Source organism: Anopheles marshallii, chromosome 2, assembly GCF_943734725.1.
Source record: "Anopheles marshallii chromosome 2, idAnoMarsDA_429_01, whole genome shotgun sequence".
NCBI lineage: Eukaryota > Metazoa > Arthropoda > Insecta > Diptera > Culicidae > Anopheles > Anopheles marshallii.
The window spans coordinates 36,358,930-36,382,490 of record NC_071326.1 but is presented as its reverse complement, the minus strand read 5'-3'; the positions used below and the strand labels follow the sequence as shown (position 1 = coordinate 36,382,490).

Here is a 23,561-nt window from a genome sequence, read left to right as displayed (position 1 = left end):
AAGCAGGGAAGGGCTGAGATGAAGTTTTAGCAGCACAAGGGTAAAGAAAAATCAATCCCTCTCACGGCGCTGTGCAGCACAAGAACGCAAGAGGGCTTTGTGTGTGCGTGCGTGTGTGAGTGTACGTTTTTTTCCCTTCTTCATTCGTAACAATGCGCACAGAGGTAACACCGTAACTGGGCCCTTCCCGCGTCCGTCCGTTTGCGATTAGTGGCGAGTTTTCTTTCATCTTCTCACTGTTTCCTCCCCCTGGGGGTCGTTGCTGGGATGCACTTTTGCGAATTCTTCCCCCAAGAAGAAATGTGAGAATTTCACTGCAACTGAATGCTAATAATAAACCAACACCAGCACCTTCCCTGTTGGTCCGCTTTTTCTTGCACCACTGCCACGGGACACGGTTTCAACACGGCTGGAACCGATGGATTTCGCTACCGTTGTTGACGCCTCGCGGGTTGTGTGTCCCAAGGAACAATTTTTACCCCGCAACTAACAGCTTCACTGCGTTTCACACCGGCTGATATAGATATTATATCTATCCCTTTCGTGCAATGTACTGCTTCTTGTACCTTCTCGCTCTTGTGAGAAGGTTTTTTTCTGATGTGATCGCAACTCATCGCAACAGTATGCTTTGCTGTTTTGCTGTGAATCGACGATCTTTGACGGCAACGGAGCTGGATATGTATATGTGTGCGTGCATGGAGTGAAGTGTTGCAAGGATTCGCATATTGTTTTGCTGTATTAAAAGTGCTTAAAATAGGAAAGTGTTGTTAAATGTTATTACTACCAGGACGTCTTAATTAAGACTCAATTAGTTTAATTTTAATTGCGTTCTTATGATAAATAAAATAAAATCTCAATTGATGCACCAGAAAACGTGCATCAAACAATATAAAAAAATGTTGCATATTTGTTTCTATTCACATCCGAAAACAGCTGTGGTATAAGCGCAGCTGTTGTGCGATACCGCTTCCATCACCAATGTCGCGAGAGGATAAAAGCCAAGCACCCGCGCGGTCCCTTCCTCGTTCATTTCACACCCGCTCGATGGGTCGGACAATTCTGCTATCCGGCCGATTATCCGGCCCAAAAACGGTCAATCTTTCGCTTCGTGCTAACTTCAGAATTGCTTCGTGGGCCCGAGCATCGTGAAGTTTATGCTTGGTCCTTTATGCTGTTTCTATGCTGTGCGTTTTTGTCCGATAGTTCGGCACTCGAAGCTTACGGGGGATGCTGGTCGATTTATGCTGCCGTTTTGAAGTTGGGCCGATGTATTGCCGTTCAACAGTCAGCCATCTATATCGTATTGTTACAAAAGCTGAGATACGGAATATTTTCGATTTTGATTGCTTTTGAGAAATGTTGTTGAGCTGCCATCCGGTCGTAGATACGTAAATATGTAGCACCATGTTATTTACACCTGACCTGTATGTTTCTTCTCTTTCTCGTGAGAGGGCGCAGCGTTGCTGTTTTTAAACTGGACGGTTGTTCGCACTTCAATGAGTTTTAATATCAACCAAACTTGTTTTATCGCTATGAAACAACATAATCAGTACAACAAAATATCGAATGAGCATTACGTTTGCGGTCATTGTGTTTTCAATAAGAAATGATAATGTATTGCATGGATTCTCACGATGTGAAAGTGCTACACAACTGCTATTAATTATTGAAACATAATGTAAAATTATCAAAAAATCCGTAATGTCATCGCTACACTGAATTTTTTTGAAGCTATACGTAGTCTTCAATGTTGATCTGCGTGCCGCAACTCGCAAAAAACGAAATCATCATCATCACCATCATAAAAAAAATAGCAGACAGCCAACTGTCAATTCTGTACGTCATTTTCGCGTTGTCAAATTTGACCGTTTTTACGGGACCCGTTCTATAGCGTACCCCGATGTTTAGGTTCAGTTCATTGTTGTTTTTCTGTCGCAATGGTTGGTGGTGCAGCAACGATCGAGAACGCATAATTCTTTTACATTGATATACCGTTTTTCTAGGGATTTGGTAATTGAATCCATCCAAAATTTCTCATCCCCTCGAGTTATAGGGCACAGTGTGGAGGTGTTGAAGTGCAAACAATCCGTTTTTCGGTTAACTGTTTGGATGATGTCAGATTTGCAGTGAAACAAAAGGTCTACATTACAGTTTTACAGTTGATATGCTAACTAGGAAAAGAGCTAAAAGTGATTTAACTTCGTTTGAAGGTCGGTAAACATTGCTCCAAACAGATGCCACTGCATTACACAGTTTGACAAAGCTACAAACAGTGGATTTGCGACCAAAATTAGCGAATGTTTATCACATTTCACGCTGGGGTTGTAAAGCCCCCTTCGCTTGGCCTTCAGTCAGAAAGTGTTCCCTTCTCGTACGTGCCCAACTGATGGGGAAAAAATCGTGCATGTGCTGGTATATGTTTACTGTGCCCGTTCTTTGGTGCGTGCCTATGCATCTATTACTATACGCTAAAACTTACATTGAAGGGTTAAAAAAAGAAAGATCTTACAACTGGGTAAAACAGGGAACGAGCGAAAGCGAATGCACTCCCCACACACACATGAACGACTGCAATCGAGACGAGCAGTGCAGTCTAAAGTTTGTCCAGGTGACGGCATTTACGATGCAAGCCATCACGCAAAACAACATAACAGCTGTGCCTTCAACGCGGGTGTCCAGTTGGGAAGCATAAGTAAAGTGTGGGTATGTTTGTGTGCGTTCAATAAAAAAGTGCACAAAAAATGGTAGTACGCTTCATGTCCTCCTTTCCGGTCATTCGCGGCCTAAATAGTGGCCTGTAACTAGTTCCAGTAGGATATACGACTTTTTTGTGGTTGCTGGTGCAGTTGTATATCTATTGACCACGGTGAAAATGCGCAAAGGGGAAATGGATACGCAAAAACGAGGAGTTATTCCATGTACTGGTAGTGTGAGTACAATAGAAGCAATCGTCGGCTACCTTCTGTTACCCCTGCTTTATCATCATCATCGGCAGCAACATCATCATTCGACGCACCAAACAAAACACATAGCAGGCGGGGTACGTTAAGGGGAGCACAACTCTTCACGTTTTTACTTTGTTGGTTGCCGGTGGTTAAGAAGCTGCCCCATTTAGAAGTTAAGAAATCCATCCACACAAAACGAAGAAGCAGCAGTATTGTTTGTTGAAGCGGGCAAGTTGAAAAAGCAGCTGAAAAGTGTGTTGATTTTAAGTTTGGTTCATCTTCCAGCAAGAATCTTCCATATGTGCGTTTGTGTGTGTGTACAAATAGAGCATTTGAAGTGTAGTGTGAATACGGTTTCTCATTGTTGCCTTATGCTTTCTGCCGCATCCCGACTGGCAACCAAGTGATAATGATTGTGTTTCCCTTGTTTTTCACGGTTGGTTCTCTCTCTTTCTAGCGTGTGTTCTATTTTTCCTCATCGGCGCAATTCTGTTTATAGCCTCTGAATCTGTGTATCTTTGTGTGCGTGTGTGTGCTCATTCTTAAATGTGTGTTTTTAATTCTTGTAAATGGCGAGGCGCGTAAGTGGTGTTGTGAAGTGAAAAACTAAATGTTCCCTATACCCACGCACCACGCAACATTGGAATGTACCCGTGGAAAACTGTGTCCGTTTCAGTGCCGGAATTGCCTGCTAGCTGCATCATGTGATGGTTACACATTCGCTTTGTATTGCCTAGCCTTCGTGCAACGCATCACATCCCGTCATCTGACAGAAAGATGTCATTGCACACTCGATGCTGGCGCGCTGGGCAACAGTAGATGAAAATTTTGCTGCCCCGAGGGTTGGGTGGATACCGGAACAGTGTTCTATAGTGTGAGTGTACCCGAGGGAACACAGCGTTTTGGAAGGATTTGTGCTTTTGTTTTGATTGTGGAAACACACGCATGCAAGGCCATCCGACCGGCGCCAAAAGGAAACCGACGGCACCGAGTACTGGCTATTAAGTGGTAGCAGAGTGTGTTGTGTAAACGTCGTTAGTGTGTGTGTGTGTGTATCCGAGCTTAGTAATCTACCATGGCATCGTTGAAGGTTGCCGTACGGGTTCGTCCCTTCAATCAAAGGTAAGCGTGTGCGTGTGTCGGACTTGACCTACCTTAAGTGCGATAAAAAATGTGTAGATGAAAATGCATTTTCATTGCATTTTGTGTAACGAAGTCGTCGCTAGAATTTGGTATCAGCTTTGTGTATGAAATTTATGAGACTTGGAAATATAACGATGATGTAGTTTATTCTATGATTTTATAGTCACAATTTGAGTAAACAACAAGAAAGTATGCTTGTTTTTTTTGCTTGAGAGTAAGGATAAACCAATAAGATTGCAATTTTTAATAAGCTTAAATTACCATTATCAAGTTAAAACACAAATGCTTTAAAGATAATCCTAAGCAAATGAAAAATCGTTACATTTGTCCTTGTAGTAAACCTCTATTTTCGGAGGATGTAACTTAAATTAGTCAGGGAAAAAGGAATTGAGGTAATAGTGGACACATATTCTATTTTTGAGCCCCAACTTTTTGAAGCTTTACTCTGCTGTTTGTGGAATTTCTGTAAATTAATTTATCCGTGGCTGAATAATCATGGGTGGAAATTCTGAAACCAGTACATGGGTGGAAATTTTGAAAATCGGTCCCACTGCTACTAAGTTACAAGTTAATTCTTCGGAAATCTCGAAATCTTCCGCGTTAATGAAATCCTGGTGCAATATCGATTTATACTTAAAAGTTAAAGAGTCAGATTAATATATTTGCTCCTATGCCATTTAGCTTTTTGGATGACAATTTGAAAGAATACTTACTTACTTGTAAGGAGCAATAATTGTTTCGCGGTCTTGGCTTATTCTTGGCGTTATTTTTTCTCTTTATTGACACAACAACTTCAAAGGTTGTGCATCATTCCGCGACGACATGTGGAATGGAATGTGGATATGTGGAAGCCTCCATTGTACAATGGCTCTAGCCAAAGCCAACAGTAACGTGCTCAACGAGTTGTACGATGAGTTAACTATCGTACGACTGAGCAAAGAACTTCTACAGATCAAGATTTCGTAATGATTGTATCGAATGGTAAATTAAAAAATGGGTTGAAATTGACCAATTTTATTTAAGAATGTAAGATCGGTTCTTTGAAATCCCCGTGTGCCACATTGAATCGAAGTGACTCATGCCAAATGATTAAAAAATTGATGGAATAAATAAACAAAAAAATAACTAAGGTTATAGAAACAGATTTTTTAAACAATATTTTCTAAGAACAAATGCGTAAAGACTGGTTTTCAAATATATTGCTTTAAACCATTTACTACACGACCTACTGCCAGCATACACAAACCTGGCAAAGGTTGGCCATGGCAAATTGAGAAGTAGCAGCGATTTAAATTTGAATGCGTTGCGTCACCTGCTTCATACCAATCGCAAACCGAAACCCGGACGATTCCGTATGGATGAAGTTCGTTTTCCGTGGCCCATTTTCCGCGCGTAGTTTGGCAGTAGAAGAGAGAGAAGAAAAAAACCAACCCACCCGACACACGCAAAGCATGGGGAATTATTGGAATTATTCCATTACATTGGATTACGGCACGACCGAACAACAAACACATACGCAGACCGCTTAAAGTTATGTTGAGTTTGAAGTTTTCTATCGATTGGGAAGCATCATCATCATCATCTAATGACGGCGTGAAAATTGCAGCTTTGCAGAAGTTGCCACCCGTGTCCCGTGTCCTTCCTCTTCATCAACCAAACCTGATTGGTCGCCATGCCAGTAGGTCACGAAAATCGTGACGATGATCATCTTCATGCGTTTCCATCGTTTGATCGCTGAAAGGATGACGCTCCATGCGGTGCATGGCTCGTAAATTGAGCACGCTTACGCTTTCGCTATGGTTCCATTTTCCGCCAGCAGTAGTTAGGTGGCACGTGTTGTACCTCTTGTTTTTTTTTTTTTTTGTTTCGAATGTTACGCATTTTGCAGTGATTCTTTGCAGGGTTTCTTTGTATGCAAGGTGGTAAACAATTGTTTGCCAATATTGTATCCATAATACTCGTTAGGATATCGACATAAAGTTGAGGAATTTGCTTGAAGTTATCTATAATTTTTACTAAGCTTGAATTCATTTTTTCTTTTGAGAGTAAAATTTCGGCTTATTGCAGTTTTAAGATAGGCTTTGGGCCAAAGATCCTCGTAAATTAAAGTACCTGCTTTTATATATAAGCCAGAAAACAAATCAGAAAGTGAACGATTGTGTTGTACAAGAAAATCAAACGTCGTACCCCTGCCAAGTGTGTATCAACCAAGCGATCAACCTCTTCAATGGCAGCTTTTACAATGGAGTGCTTAAATCATCACCCGTACTGTGTAGCGTAAGGTCTGGCACTTGTTTTTAATTGTACTTCCGCATGCAATGCGATATCCATCACACCGTTAGAATGATGTACTTAAAACGCTCGGGACAGGAGAATTTGTTGCCGTTTTTGGGCCGAATACGAGCTACGGCTTCGTTTATGAGTTTCGATTGTTTTTTATCCCAGCACAGAAACAGCCTGATTTCACACGTCAAACGTTCCCATGGGAGCCCGTGTTTTTGTTTTGGTGGAATAACATTGAAATTGAATTGATTACCACCAACATTGCGCCAGCGATTGGGTGTATAGCGGAAGTGTTTCAACGTGAAAAAGCTTTAAAGCTGAACAATTTGAGGCGGCATTGTGGGAAAAAGGCTACATCGGCTTTAGGTAAAAGATTGGCCATCTGAAACTGCAACTTTTTCCAACTTTTCTTACAAATTATGGATTCCACAGCAAAATAAATTATCGTCTCGAGCCAAGTTGCGATTCCTTCTTTTGAAAACAAGCGTATTGAAGTAAGAATTTTCTTTAGCTCGTAATAGATCGAGTCCTTCTGCCGACTTCAGCCACACTTTGTTTAATATAAATATGAAGATTCCAGCAAATGGCAATTTATTGCTTGAAAATTAGCCTAAAAAAAATACACTACCGAAAGAAATGGCCAAATATATGACTTTCCTATCGTTGGATAAATCATTCATTTTATATGAACTTGAGCGAACCGGTTCGTTCTTTGTGTCGAACTGAACGAACGGTAAACATCTTTCGTTCTTTTGTCCCTCATAAAAAATGTCTCTCTCATACTTTATCTCGTTCGCTCAACCTGTCGTTCTAGGCTGCTCACCAAATGCTCCTATAGTCGACTGGTAGTTCGCTCAGTCTGCCGTTCCAGGGCGCTCCATCTACGTTACATTACGTTCATCCTGCGTTACATGTCGTTCAGCCTGTGTTACGGGCAGTTCAACCTGCGTTACAATCCGTTGAATGTGCCTCATTCAACCTACTTCATAGCTCGTTTAATTACTTTTCCATTTAAAATCATAATTCTTCCGACCTGTCCATATGGATAGTTAAATCTGGAGACTATTAGTGAACTGCAGCATCATAATTCGAGAAGCGAAGTTCGTTCTCAGTTCATTAAAAAGAACTGATCGAACTGAATAGGTTTAGTTCTTGTGACCCTAGTCTAGAATTATGTTTTTTGTCAGTTGATCTTTTTGGCGTAACGATCTTCTGCTAATGCTTGCAATTTCTGGCTTTCTAGACTTATTTTATCACGCAGCCGAGTAGTCTTTGCTAGAACACGGTCTGGATGGGATTTTGTCTTGGTCCTGTCCGGGCTGGCAAGCAAGATGGCAGAACCTATAAATATGATACACGAGATTTGAATTCCAATCTTTAATTTACCCGCATGGCATCAACTTTTGTAAAACCCTAGAAACCTCATTGTGTTTGTAGACCCGAATAAAACGAATTCTTAGCGATTAGATGTACGAATTAGCATATAGGAGGGAGTATGAAGCATACGAATTGTTTGCAAATTTTGAATTCTAGTGTATAGATACCATTATTTCAACCAGTTTTTGCAACCAATCTAACCACTTTCCGCACGCTTCCAGTCAAATGACCCAATTGCATTGCCATCCAGTTGTGCGTCACAAGGTTGCCTGTCAACCATTTAACAGCCGACTACATTCTACAAGCTTATCAGCGCATAATCATCTTACACAACTGTACGACGCTCTCCGATGGTAACCGTTAAGCTTAGTTTCGCTAAAAAAAAAAAGAACTGTTAAGAAAAATGGTCGCTTCCGCTACCCCATTTTGTGGAAGTTATTTGTGACGGAAGAACAAGGAACAGGTGTTTTTTTTTGCAGGCTGCTTAAGCATGTTCCCAGCATGTGTGTTGTGACTTAATGCAATTTACGCTGGCCTTGACTTCCTGTGACTGTGAGCCTTTTGTGTGCAAAGGTACACCAAGAACAACTGGCATCAATGGTCGCTCAGACAAGTGTTTACCCCTTTTTTCCGCCTTTTTAGTGTGTGGCCAATGTGGCAAACAAATAGGAAATTGTTTGAAGACATTACCGTGTTGTTGGTGGGTTTGGTTTCAATTGGTTGAAACATATGGAATGTGAAGCGATCTTTCCTCTGTGGCATTATGCAGTTACTGATAAATTTCTATTTTTTGCGTGTAGAATTTTTATAGCATGACGTTGCGTTTCTCTTCAAGGACAGCAATTTCCGATCGATGTAGATGTTCTTGGGAAGCGTTTTGGAATTTTCATTACCAGCAAATGTGGTGCAACTCGTATTGCGCCTACAACCATTCCACTGCCCTTATAACTGATAACAACTTCCTATCAAGCGCACAATTCTTGGCTTGATTTCTGTCCCTGCTGCCAAGTCTTGTTGTGCCACTGTTTGTGGGCGGTAAGCAATAAGCGCTGCTCTATCGATGTGTTTGTTTGGCTGTTGTGATGCTTACGAAGGGATGACTCATCGAGTGCTGCCACCATTCATTCGTGGCCGCGTACATTGACTTTCGGATCGTCCGCACCAAACCCGCGATGGACCGTAAGTCGTCAGTGTGGGAGAAAATTTTATTCATACAACTCACCACCAACGCTTTTGACGTGAATTCCTTGTTCAAACCCGTCCAACCGTCGCCTAGAACGAGAAAGTTCCGTGTTCCGGATTTTATTGTTCGGTTGGAACGAGATCGGTTCTTTCTTTCCGACGCACTACTGCGGCAAGAATATGGTTTGGTGGGAATAAGTTCATCATCACATTGATCGTTTCCGGCTGAAGAAATATCCACAGTATTGTCGACGCTGATCTGATCTTAATGATCGGCACAAGGTCTCGCAGCTCACTTTCACTGGCCACCAACCTAAAGGGCCGTCACAGCGGAAAGTCAAATGGTACATTTCAACACACACACTTGACGTTGAATTTAGACAGCCCCAAGTGCTGTCGACCATCAAACCAGAGCAGATCAGCGAAACATTTGACACCGGAATGGTCGGTACAAAAAAGCGCGCTGGTCTGCCGGAGACAACATCAAACGGGCGATCGCTCGATGTGACAAAACCACAACCGAAGGGATACGGTTTCATGTCAAATGCAATGGTCCGTCAGACAGACAAGCAACACTTGACACAACATCATCAAAAAGAGAAAAAAAAAACCACAGCAAAGGCTGCAGTTTGGATTGTTTGCATTTTTTTTTGTTCGATCCAACGGAAATGGATTGTGCATGATGGCGTTTGTGTTGCGGTTAAAAACGCAATATGTTTAATGTATTTTTTTTTTAGAAAAAATCGAATTAACCACCAACTGAGCAAATGCGATGTGACTTGAACTGAAAGTAGGTATTTGATTGATTGCATAATGTTGTTTTCCATTGCCTTAATTAACAAGTGCCGCAATGAGTTTTATTTAATACTTCAGTTTATATTACCATTGCAAGCATATGCTGTGTGTTTGCGTGGTCCATTTCGCATGTTACTTAGCAGCAGGACGAAATGACCGAAGCAGAACACCACCACGGACCGGTGGTACTTCCTTCCGTTTGTGGTTGCAATGGTTCACCGAATCGGACTAGCGGCAGAAGTAATGCATAGATCAAGCGAAGGTTCGATCACACACGATTTGTGGGCCTTGTCGTCATTACGGCCAGACCTCGTTCCCCGCTCGTTCCGGTGCGCCACGGATGGAAGTGAAACTATGCGGTTCGACATCGGTTTGGTGTGGTTTGGCATGCAGCGTTTTTTTTTTGTTGTTTTGTTTTCACCGGTGCAAAGTTCGTCGCTGTACGGATCGGTGCCGATCAAGGTGAGTTTTACATTTTCTGTGGCATCTTCCGTAAATGGGTCATCGCGGAGACGAATGACCATTGTAACGGCTTGATGAGTCTTTCGGACGAATTCGGTGGCATTGGGATGGTGAAGGTTTCGATTTCACTCCGGTGGTAAAACGTTCGCTTCAATGTACTTTCAATTTGTTTAATTTTATGAATCAACATTAGGGTTGGAGATCGATCTCCGTTAGTTATGTTTCGTTAATTTCGTTCACAGAATCGTTTCACTAGTGGATTTGTTTAAAATAATCCTCCGTGGTCCATTTGGTGGGTTGAAGGATGCATTTAATGTAAGGAAAAGTGTTTACGACAAAGGCAACAATTGAAAAATATGATCGTCTAATCGCATCTTTGGAGTATCCATTTTAAAAGGAGAAATATACAGAAATCATGTTTATATGCAAGTGGGACTGATTTACACGAAGATGTAGCTCTCATTAACTTGTTAAAGTTTCAGCTCAAACTACCAACAAACAACTAAGTTTGAAACCTAAAAGTAAGCACATCTCCATGCCAACGTTTGAACCGACTCTCTTGACATTTTCTTTACTTTTTCTTAAAGTAAAATAAACAAAATATAAATGTATGTAGAAAAATATCAAATTGTATAAGTGTGTAACATTTTCAATTAAATTCAACAGCTGAAATGGAATAATGTTTGAAAGATAATTGAAGTTTTGGTCTCTTTGACCTTTATCTTTGCCTTTCGATCTTGATAGATTACCTTTCCTATATTTCTTTAGCTACCATTTAACGTTGCTAGCATTTTAACCCGGTTTATTCTAGAGGTCATGTTGGCCAAATACTAAATTAATGCCTAATTAATTAATTAATTAATGCACGGAACCGAATAATCAGTCATTTTAAAAGAGGTGAATTTGGGCAGATTACATTACGACCCAACACCGTAGGTGCTTTATGCCCAATGATTAACGATCCTATGTGATTCACGCCTATATTAGTGTTAACAAAAAATCCTAAACTATCGAAATGTGCGGTGTCTCGAACATGAACAATGAGGTGAACGTATTTTTGGGTTTAAAAAAAATAATCTCATTATGCTTTGACTAGCAAGTATTAATGTAGGTTCACATCATTGAAACTGGACAATTTGTATTTTGTATTGTAATCTGCTTCGCTTGTCGAAAATGCTGATCGTTTTATAATATCAAATAAAATTATGCTTGTATCTGTGTACCTTCTGTTGTGTTTGTGTGTTATTTAACCTGGTAGAGTCCGGAATCATACTCTTCTTCGTCTAATCTATTCGAGTAGGAATTATATCCTCCTATGGCTGGCTGCGCAATGCTCATCCGTCCATACTCAGAGACTTTCCTAAACTCTATGTTTGCCTCTCGACTTCAAACAGTCATATTGGTGAGGAAGAACAGTCATATTGGTGATAGAATACTCTAAGCCAGTTTCTTGTTTTAAAAAATTTAAACAAACATTTTTCCATGAAAACAACAAAAAACTAGATTATTTTAATGATCTGATTTATTCATTATTTTAAATGGATTGAATTAAAAGTAAAACTTCTTAACTTTTATTCATTTTTTCAAATTGTGGTCTCGCAAATATAATCCCTTATGTCGTTCTTTATGTTAAAATGCTCTGTCCTTTACGAAGCTGCAAAAAATGATACAGCCCGGTACCTGAATTATTTGACAGATACAGGTTGGAAGCTGAAGCTTTTTAACTTGTGGTATGATCTGCCCTAAAAATGACGATCAAGTAGATGATCTATCGATCATAAGTAGATTAAATCTTATGAAACTAATAGTTAAACATTATTTACATTATAACGTATTAGAAATTGTTGTTTAACAGCGCTCACCTCTCTTACTTATTGGCCCTACTGTAGAAAACTTTAGAGAAATATGTATAAGTATAACCAATGACCATCCATCCTACTGGTACAGCAGCATGGCAACACTTGTTGCGTGCCTAAATAAATCGCCTGATGCGCTTGTATCAAAATATGTAAGTGAAATTAATTGCTGTACCTTCCCACTTATCACCGTTTAGCGCTTTAGCAGCCTGATTGAACGTTTACCAAATCGGGTGGAATGTTTATTTTCATAACGATAACCACTCCGTGCGGTAGCATCTGGAAACGATCGGTCGATCACATTCCCTGCGGCTGTGCGTCTCCAGCGAGTGTGAAACAGTTTTGACAAGATGAGGCCAGCACCACATTCGAAACGGAAATCGCTTCATTTTGGGGCGGCCGATTTCCTAGTTTCTCGTGGTACGCCACAAACGATTTGTGCGCAACCGAGAGGGAACGCAGCGGTAACAAAAACGACACCACGAAAGAAAAAAAAACACTTTCATGCTCGTGCACCATTTTCGAAGCATAACTCGGGCTCGATTAGTGGGCGTTTAATGCGTGCCGTGTTGATGCCGTGTTTCTCTCGGTTGCCCGTTCGCGCCCTGTTCGCCCAGGATCGGTACAATATGGAAGTACATCATTCATTTGTAGCTTTCCAGGCGTGCACAACAAAGCACAAGCTACGATTCGTCCGTGTTGGTGCGGACGTGCTGCTGCTGTTTATATGCATTTTAAATTTTCACTTTTCACCACAGTCCAGGCGCGCATAGTCGAATGGCGTTGCATTCGGCTGTCAAGGGAGACCGTCTAGTTGAAAGCGAATTTTAAGCGAAGTGCCGCCATGCGAATATGTGCGATTAAGTGGAGGATATTATTAACCAAGGCATTGCAACTGCTTAGGTCAACCGTAAGAAATATGTATTTTAGAAAACATATTTCTTTCATTTTTTTTTTAAATATTTCATATTTTTTTTTAGTTTTTTTTTTAATGTTCAATTGTTTAAATTTAAACTGTTGTGCTTTGGGAATTTTTGCGATTCGAACGATCTTACAGATCACATTAATATGTTTTTAGTAATGACGGATACATTAGGTTTTCCTGTTCTGATACGAAGTAGCTTAACCACCGCTGTTGAGAGTCAGGAAAACTGACCACATCTTGAGCAATAACCCTCTACGAAGTAGTGGACCGGAAGGTATTAGTGATACTTGGAGCACTGGTTGTACCGAATGGGCGCTAGGGAATTAATAATAACAAATACGAATTATTAATTGTAACAATGGGTTAATGTGGGATTTGTTGACTTTATGTTATACAATTCGATATAACCACTTTATTTTACAGGGGTTTTTTAAATGGTAGAACAACGCAAGCGCGTATCACAACAAGCGCAACACATGACATTTCAATGGCCTTAGAAGACACCACTATCGCAGCAGGCACACTTCAATGCAAGCACATGATATCACAATGGCAACGCAGCTTACCACAAAACCCATACGACGGTATCAGTCAATTCCGTGATCCGACCAGTATAAACGCATTCTGGGAAGGATTTTGACAACCAAACGATGTTTGTTTTGATCGGAAGAAATGTGTACTGCATTTGTCGAATTAAGTATGCTTTATTTCATGAAAAATACAGTAAATGTACCTAACAATCTTCGTCTGGCTATGAAAATCCATCCTAGAACACGTTTATACTTCTCGGATCGTACTTTAATTCTACCGTCGTATGGGTTTTGTGGTAAGCTGCGTTGCCATTATGATATCATGTGCTTGTGAAGTGAATGTGAAGTGAAGTATGCCTGCTGCGATTGTGGTGTCGTCTAAGACCATTGAAATGTCATGTGCTGTGCTGTGTTGTGTGCTGTCATCTAAAAACCCTGTAAATTATTAAATTAAAAGAGTTATAGCTTCAAAATACCTCAACCATAATTCCGACCTTCATTATTAAACTTTTTTTCATTTCATTTGTACAAGTCTTCCTACAAATTGTTGTACCTTCAACATTAAATTCAACTACATCATCGAAAGACGTTCGAGCAGGCTTTCAGTTGGTTGTTTACTTAACTTTTAAATCAATTAGTGTCGATTAGGATCGAACAGAAATTGCAATTAATTCAATTGCATCACAAATTGATCAACAAACAACGGAGAATGGAACCGGGCGCCTGTTGCCGTTGGCTTAAGTTTCTTGGTGCAATTGTACCTGTGGAGAATCAAACGCCGTAACAAACGAATACTGCCATGTGCTTCAACGCGTTGGTGGGAGTAAGTTTTCTTTCTTCAATAATTAATGTTGCCCCCGCAAAGTTTGCGTAGCCAGCAGGACCGTGACGCACCGCTGCGTGGGGCCGCATTTGTGGCCAGTGGTGTTTCAGTTCGCTGATTTCCCTACTTCCCAAGCGCTTCCTACATGCGGAAATGCAATATGGGCGGCAGACGGTGGGCTTCAACTATGCTCCCGGAACGGTAGCTTCAAGCAGCACCGGATTGAAACGGCGGAAAGGGATTTAGGTGGGAAGGAAAGGGGTGCGTGTCGTACCGGTTGCAGGCATTTGAAAAAAAAAATCTGCCTTCCACCTCAGCACTCTCCATTTCCTTCCCTTTCTGTTCGTAGGCTAATGTGACCGACAAACCAGACGGTGTTGGATTTCTTTGTTGGTGGACATCTTGCGCACCGTGGACTTATTGGTTCGCTTTCTTTCGCTGGACGTGCCTTGCTGCTGCCATCCGGTGTGTTGGCCGGTCAGCGGACTCGGTTGGTTAGTCGGTCAGTTGTGTGGGACCGTCAGCTTCACGCTCCCACACGCCCAGTTCTCGATTGGAATGGAGCGTTTTTCTTCTCGTCGCGAGCCTTTTGTTGCGATTGCTTTATGCAACACGATTGTACTGCAACTAAAGTGCAAAGATTGGAACAGGCTACTACTGTTTCATCGCACGAGGGGGGGAAACATGAAACTGGCACATGGCGAATTGTACGCTGCCAGACATTTTGCGGGCCACGCTAAAAGTGCAGACATTGTCTGGTGGTGTGCTTCGCACATTAAATGCGATCGAAGAAGTATATAAGTTTATGATGTTTGTCACCACCCAGCCATACAACACCGGCAACAATATAGCGAGCAATGTTGTAACAAATGTTATAACATTCAAGATGTTGTGCGATAAATAGAGAGCGAGAGACAGAGAGAGAGAATGATGGTCTATTTGTTGTGTTTGTTACTGTTAAGAAGGTACTTTTGTCTATGATTACCTAATATGTGAACTTTTTTCTTAACCATTTAGTTAAAGCTTTATAAAATCATCACAACAAAATATGTTGAAAATAGATCACAACTCTTTACATTCATAAGTAATTGGTCAAAAAGGATGTTTTGGAGTGTACAGGAAATCTTATAAATATATTGCTCTTGAGATAATCTTCATACGATCATGAAACTTTGAAGATTTATTGCCCCTCCGTGGCTCATCAATCTTAAGGATCATGTTAATAGTGATTCAGAGTTATTCACTTCTTTAAAAGAATCATTCAGACTAAAACATTTGAATCTAACTCACCCAATACTTGATTGATTGGAATTGGAACGAATGTTAGTTTAATAGCATATGTGAGTGATAAGGTTTGCACAGTTGATAACAGCTCTTCGTAATCTCATACAGCTGGGCACTAATACTATACCCAATTATCATGATCGCATCCCTGTAAGACTGACGACGTTAAATCGCATGAAATATATTGCCAACATTGTTATCAATGATCAACGACCTATCATACTGAATGATAGGTCAAAAAGCAAATGACACAGCAAAGCTAGCTAACACGAACAGCATCTGCACCAGTTTCGTTTAACAATCTTTAATGATTGACCGTATCAACAAAATGGAATTTTATGAGCGTACACCAATCTGGCGTACATGACTAATTGATGCATGAAATTAAAAAATAAATAAACACACATTCCATGTACAGGACTACCTAATGAGGCTGATAATTCTATTTTAAAATAACATATTAAAACAAATTCAGGAAGAAAGATGAATCTACGACCAAAAGGAAAATATTTTTTATCAGCAAAAGAAACAAATTGCTTGCTTTTAATTCCATTAACAAGTTCCATCTAATGTGATGGTCGATTGCAGTTGACTGCTTTCTTTTGCTCGTATTAATTTTAGGATTATTATTTTGTTGTGTGCTGTGTTGTGTGTTTGTCCAGCCGATGGATGCTACACTGGCAGGAGATAAGCTGCACACGCTAAGCGCTAACGCAGCAGTGCCACTGCTTAATTAATATACATTGCGTTTCCCAGTTTCACATTCACTTTCGGAATATGAATCAATCGGTGTTTGCGAATGGTCGCTCTCGCTATCTATAGGTCAATTTTTGGTGAGGATTATATGAATCCAATCCAATCGGTCGGTTGCTGGTAATGAGAGTTGCGGTTTTGTTTTTTTTTCTTCTACGGACAATCGCACCGCCCCGCAGTCGGCAAAACAACCCGCCAGACGGTGATGCAATTCGGCGGTGGAGGCGAATCGACCTAAGCCGGGCCACTGCGGTGAATAGTTGCAAACCTTACGTCTTACCATCGCGACGTAACTCGTTTGCGTTTAGCAAAATCACGGACTTAAACGGATGGTGGCGCACCTGGTTACTTCCGGGGCTTTTCGATTATTGGTAATAATTTCAATAATTACGATGCCGTTTATCAATGGCTGGGAAGCTCGAGCATCTTCAACCGTTAACAAAAGCTTACGTCATAGGCTTTGCTGGGTTTGTTAGTTTCTTATCGCAGTTTCTTTTTTATTGCAAAAATCGGAAATCTGTCCTTTCCACAATAACAACGCATATGTTTGTACTGTTTAAAATGTAAAATAATCCCTTGATTACTGCAATTTCTGTTCCCATTTTTTGCTTTAGTAAACTATTTTCGTAAAGCCCCCAAAATACTGTACCATTAAATAGAGAACTTATGAGATCAGCACCGACAAACAGCTCTCTTTCCGCCCAGGCCGATGAAACGAATCAGAGACCCGGTGCCGGTTGGTGGTTATAGTTCATTATCAAGCAACCAAAAAAGGAACGCACCAGCACGAAGCCGTCATGATTATCGGGCTCCGCACCCATGCTTGTGATGGGTGAGGTTCCCACTAAACTCCAATCAATGACCATAAGGGGAGGTTTTCGGCAAACGAAAGTGTATATATATTTTTTCTTCATTTGCAATGCCGGAAGTGAATCATACCAACAGACAAAAAAGTGCTACAGTAATGAATTATCGCTAAATCACGCTAAGCTTCCCCTATGCTTCGTTGAGAGCTGATTGTGTGTCGGGATGGGGTTTGTTTTTTTTTTTTTTTGCTCTTCCCTTTTCTGGCTGTAGGAGCTGTAGCAAGAGTGTTGGACTGCGAACGAAACATTGGCTGATTTGGACGATCAACAACGCCCCCTTGGGTGTGGAAAACTGCTACTTACTGATGGAGTTTTGTGGGTCAATTGAAAATAGATTGGGCGAACGATTTGATAGAAAGATCGAGCTATGACAAAGCAATCAGATCGATATTTGTCTGAGATCATTAGCCACTAGAAACTGGGATGGCTTTAGTTTCGCAATGTAATGTAACCACTGAAATGAAATTTAACTTTTTTGATTTGAGAGAGATAAATTCACACTGAGAAACTTTTGAAAGGCTTAAATGAACTGGGAAACAGTGAAAAATCGAACTACCTCAATTATTGGAGTATTTTCATGGGGAAGTATAGACTCGACTCGAATAATTGGGCACTTCTGCTAACGAACAAGTCGCTTTTGTATAGAACAACTAATAAATATTTCAAGGCTGGTCAAAACAGGTTTAATATTTTCAGGAAATTCTGGGTATTTTTGAAACATTGAACATGGGCGGCATATGTTTAGAGAATTGCACCGGATTTTCATGAGACCTGACCTGCATCTGCTGACTATTCATATCTTAAATCTCGTGTTTGATTAGAGGAAGGAGACTAGTTTTTGAAATTTTGTGTATAAGTTTGTAAAAAAAAATATCCAATGTAGGAGACATTCATTGTATTCATACTATGCTTGTTTTGTTCTATTCCAACAGAGAACATGAACTCGGCGCAAAGCTCATCGTGCAGATGGACGGGAAGAAGACTCGTTTGCTGAAACCGAAACTTGGCATTAGCAATGGCATACGGGGCGATCTCGCGTCCCGTGCGGCCCAGGATCCGTTTAACGACTTCACGTTTGATCATTCGTACTGGTCGGTGGACGAGCACGATCCCCATTTTACGCCCCAGGAAACCGTTTTCGACGATCTGGGTACGGAGATAGTGGACTGTGCGTTCCAGGGCTACAATGCATGCGTGTTCGCGTACGGCCAGACGGGAAGTGGCAAAACGTTCACGATGATGGGCACACCGGAAGCGCAAGGACTTATCCCGCGCATCTGTCGGTCACTGTTTGCACGCATGAAGCTGGGCCAGGAGGAGGGTACGGGATACAAAACGCAGTGCTCCTATCTGGAAATTTACAACGAGCGGGTAAAGGATCTGCTCGGACCTAGCGGTGCTGGGCATGGTTTGCGTGTGCGCGAACACCGCACGCTTGGACCGTACGTGGAAAGCCTGTCCCAGCATCCGGTGTCGGACTATTCGGAGATACAGAATTGTATGATACAGGGTAATATCCAGCGAACGACAGCCAGCACGAACATGAACGATACGAGCAGTCGAAGCCATGCGATCTTCACCATAACCTTCGTCCAGGCACGCTACCTCAACGATTTGCCAAGCGAAACCGTGTCGAAGATCCATCTGGTGGATTTGGCCGGAAGCGAGCGAGCCAACGCAACGGGTGCTACCGGGCAAAGGTTGAAGGAGGGCGCCCACATTAACAAGTCGCTGGTAACACTGGGCAGTGTTATTTCCGCACTGGCCGAGCAAACGAATCCGACCAACAACAAACGCGTGCTGTACATCCCGTATCGTGATTCCATCCTGACGTGGCTGCTGAAGGACAGTTTGGGTGGCAACAGTAAAACGATCATGATCGCAGCCATCTCACCGGCAGATGTAAACTACAGCGAAACGCTCAGTACGCTACGGTACGCAAACCGGGCGAAGAACATCATCAACAAGCCGACGATCAACGAGGATCCAAATGTGAAGCTGATTCGCGAGCTGCGTGATGAGATATACAAGCTGAAGTTGATGCTCTCGAGCGACAGCGGTGCCGCTCTCGAGCCCCAGCTCAAGGTGCTGGAAGATCTGCACAAAAAGGAAGCCCAGGAAAAGGTGCTGACCGAGGAGTGGACGGAGAAATGGCGCGAGGCGCAAACGATTTTACGCGAGCAGCGTTCGCTAGGTTTGCGCAAATCGGGTGTCGGTGTGGTGCTCGACTCTGAGATGCCGCATCTGATTGGCATCCACGATGATATTAGCACCGGTGTGACGCTGTACAGCTTGAAGGAAGGTGAAACCACGATCGGCACCGATGAGGCGGCATATCCGCAGGACATTTCGCTGAACGGTATCGGTATCGCACCGGAGCACTGTCGTATCGTGCTGTCGAATGGTAATGCGACCATTTATCCTAATCCGAACGCTACCTGTTTGTTAAACGCGAGCATTATCGAAGTACCGACCGCGATTAGTCAGGGCGATATATTGTTGCTGGGCCGGACGAACATGTTCCGCTACAACAATCCGGCTGAGGCGGCCAAAATGCGTCAAGAGCACAATCATCAGCAGCGATCGTCTCGGCTCGATCTGTCGCGCCTCTCGCTGATTGCAGTGTCGCGCGAAAACCTATGCGCTAGCTTTCTAAGTGACGACGACGGTGGATCTTCGCTGAGCTTATTTGGTGGTGGCACTATGCCCTCACCGCAAAACGCCTTCCGTTTCCGGCAGTATACACCGAGCAGGGAGGATGCCGAGCTGCAGGATGAACATCGGAAGATTTTGCAAACGATCGAAAATGCGCTGCGTCAGCTGAATCTGGAGCGTACGCGTATGCACGAACAGTTTAAGCATAAGATTAAACTGTGCACCGAAGAGCTGGAACGGCTGGAAAGTACCAAGCGCGATCGGTTGACTATTTTGGACTGTCGGATCGGGGAGCTGATGGCACGGAAGGAGATGGTACTATGGGAGAAAAGCAATGAAAAGACGCAAGTAAGAAACGTTCCTATGATTCAACGGATATTTCCTGATCCTTACTTAGCTAGCTGTGGCAGTGCTACATTCATTTGCTATTAACTTGTGTTCTGTTCTGTATTGATTTATTCATTTTTATTTCATTTAATTTTCCCTTTGTTTTATCACCATCGCCGAATGGGTTTTGTGTTGTATCGCTTCTTTACACACTTCCGTTACCGTGAGTCCAGGTAGACATATTAGTGCGACAGCTGTCGGCTCTGCAGACGCAGCTGGATACGAAGAAGCGCGATTTCTATGAGTACGTCGCGAAAGAGCTTCAGGAGTTGCAGGACTGTGGCCGTCTGGACGAGGTAGACAAACGCTAGCTTTATTTCATTTGGTTGATTATATTTAGTTCACTTTCCTTTCTGAAACTGATTTCAATATCAATCGAACTTTGAAATTGTTTCGAATTATAATTCTTCTATTTTTGTTTTCGTAACGATATCCTTAGGCAAGCAGTGAACTAATACGAAACGCTCCTCAGACGGAGGACTATTCGGAAATATTACTCCAAATATCTCGCTCACTAGACAACTACTCGCAGCAGTACATCCGGGAGTTTGTTCGGCGCAATGTAAGCTTTTTTTTATCGATTTACGACTGGAGCAAACCGTTCATTATTAATTCATCTGGTTTACATTCTTTGTACAGCGCGATGAGCTCAGTAAGTATGAGACGGAGCTAAACGAAAAGGAGCAACTACTAGCAGAAAGTACCCAAAAGATTGCCGATCTAGATCAAAAGATACAGGAACTGATGCAGCAGAACAGGGATTTGTTACAACAGCGAACCCAGCAAGAGCTGGAACAAATTCAACAGAAGAAGCTTTCGTAAGTACCAACAATAGATTAATGATTATCTTGACTTACTAATACTAATTGGTCGTTGTTTTTAGGATGACACTCAATCTCACGCACACCAACGGGGAAGCTGATGGTGAGAATGGAATGGGTGAACGGACCGATCTACTGTTGGGTGTAAATCGTGCAGGGACGCTAGAAACGTGTGACACATTCCACACGGCCAATTCGGATTGTTCCTTCGTGTCCGCGCTCAACACGCCTGCGTTGCACTCGTTGAACCAACTCATACCGACACCCAGCTCAACAGAGGACGGTACGGAATCTGATACGGGTGATCGTGACTACGAGGAGGCTGTATCGAATGGTGGCCTGCACGGTGGTATGAGCGATAGTGGTGTTAGTTTCGAAACCAATAAAGCCACCGATACGGCTGCGGTTTTGTTGGCCGAAGCGGACGAAAACGAAAGCGAAGGTAGTGTAGCTGGGCAGAACGGTCCTGGAAGCGGGACGGCAAAGTTGCTCTTTCAATCAGACGACCATTGTCTCCTGTTAGCAACTTCATCGACTCCGAACCCTAAGTACGGTGGCAAAAAGATGCCCGCTACCACCACGACCGTGATCGTGACGGATGGAAACGGGCTGCTGAAATCGAACCAGCAGCAATCGCCTCGGTTGCGTCACAAATCGTCCGATTCGGATGAGGAGCGTACCACGGTAACGACGATGTCATCGACGGGTACACCCGGCTCTAATCGGTTAAAGCTTTCACTACCAAACCGAAACCGAAGCAATAACAGCAAGAGTAGTAGCATGCGTACGGAAATCTTTGACATCCGGCACGGCATTCATCCGTTACGGGTGAGCAGCGTTAGCAGTGGCACCGACGGTAGCCACGAAGAGGAGGACGATGAAGAGGATCAGACGGGTAGACGCCGGCATGAGGACGACGAGGAAGAGCGCAGGTCGCGTGGTTCATCCATCGACAACAGTTCGATAACCTCGTCGACGGCGAATCTGATCCTGTGCGAAATGAACCACCTGCGTGAAAGTATCGCTAGCAAGAAGGCGGAAATTATGAAAATTCTCGAAACGAACGGTGATAAAAAGATGCTGGACGGAAAGATTGGTGAGCTGCAGGATTTGCAGAAGCGTATCGTGCAGCTCGAAATTAAGATACAGGACGTGGAGAAGAGTTGTCTGTCGGATGGAGAGTTGCAGCTTGATTCGATGCGTGACATTCCCGAGAGCTTTACCGATAGTGATGATAGCCGAGTGGGAAATTCATGCATCTATCCGGGGTACATAAGATCGCGCGAGCAAAATAGTATCTACGCACCAAGCGTTACCCGTTCGTTACCGTCCATGGAAGGAACCTATCGTAAGTTTAATGTGGTAACGGAAGCCAAATGTGACACATACCATACCTGATCGTTTAATATCTTTTAAAGGTTCCGATCATGCAATAAACATACCCACGTACATTATACGAGGTGCGGGAAAACAAACGCATTATGAGTACGAGGTAAAGATTAACTTGCCCGACGAACGGTGGACATTGCTGCGACGATACAGCCGTTTTCGTGAGCTCCATTTAACGATGAAGAAACTGTATGGCGATAAGGTAAGTAAAAAGAAATCCCTTATGTAGCTTCCCGATATAACATATACATTCCATGTTTCTTCACATTCAGATTGCCACTATACCGTTTCCGAGGCGTGAGCTGTTTGCATCCAACACGGAATCAGTGGCGAAAACGAGACGTCGTCAGCTAGAATCGTACCTGCGCCGCCTATTGGTCGTGTGTGCCAAAATTCCCCACTGTTCCATCTACGAGGGTGAAGGACGACCCGGTCTAACCAAGCAGACGCTTATCGAGTTTCATCCATTTTTCAAGAAAGGCCTATTTGAAACAGGCAAACATGGAACCGGATAATAGTACCCCAGCGAACGGTTGCTTTTGTAAAGGTTTCCGGGGTGGGTTGGTTATATTTTTGTGATGTAAAAGACTTTTAGATTTCTAGACCAAGCATAATTTGTTAGGGTTTTGTTTTTAGGCTAAGGATACAATAGGTAGGAACAAATCAACCGGTTCGATTCGTGTTTAGTCCAGTTGTTTTGTATTAAAGCGACATTGCAGACATCCAATGAGCGCGCGTCTTTGCGATGAAAAAAACAATCATCCGGTTCGGTAGGCCTATGCAATGTAATGTAATAAGTTTTAATTCTTCATTATGCTATCAAAATGTTTCCTTCCTTTCACGATAGTTTTGTGTGGCCTTTGATTGTTCCACGGTGTCTTACCCCCCCTTTTAACGTAGCATCGAATAGCACAGCAGTTAGGCTCCAAGCAGAAATGACAAAACAATGACAATAATCGCTCATCTCGCGCGTGCCAGTGCGTATGTGTGTGATGATACGTTAAAAACGGCGTTACTTCCATCCATTTCCCCCCTGCAAAAGGGATGCACCATCGGTACCGTCGTCACCTTTGGCCCAGCTTCAC

General features: G+C 42.5%; 1 protein-coding gene across 1 annotated transcript; it reads left to right on the top strand.

Moving 5' to 3' along the window:
- Positions 1-18,130: 18,130 nt before the first annotated feature.
- LOC128717910 (kinesin-like protein Klp98A) lies at positions 18,131-22,991 on the top strand. The gene is made up of 7 exons (XM_053811587.1): positions 18,131-20,227; positions 20,440-20,562; positions 20,706-20,828; positions 20,906-21,084; positions 21,150-22,435; positions 22,506-22,678; positions 22,749-22,991. The coding sequence occupies exons 1-7, from the start codon at positions 18,131-18,133 to the stop codon at positions 22,989-22,991; spliced, it is 4,224 nt and encodes a 1,407-aa protein (XP_053667562.1).
- Positions 22,992-23,561: the final 570 nt, after the last annotated feature.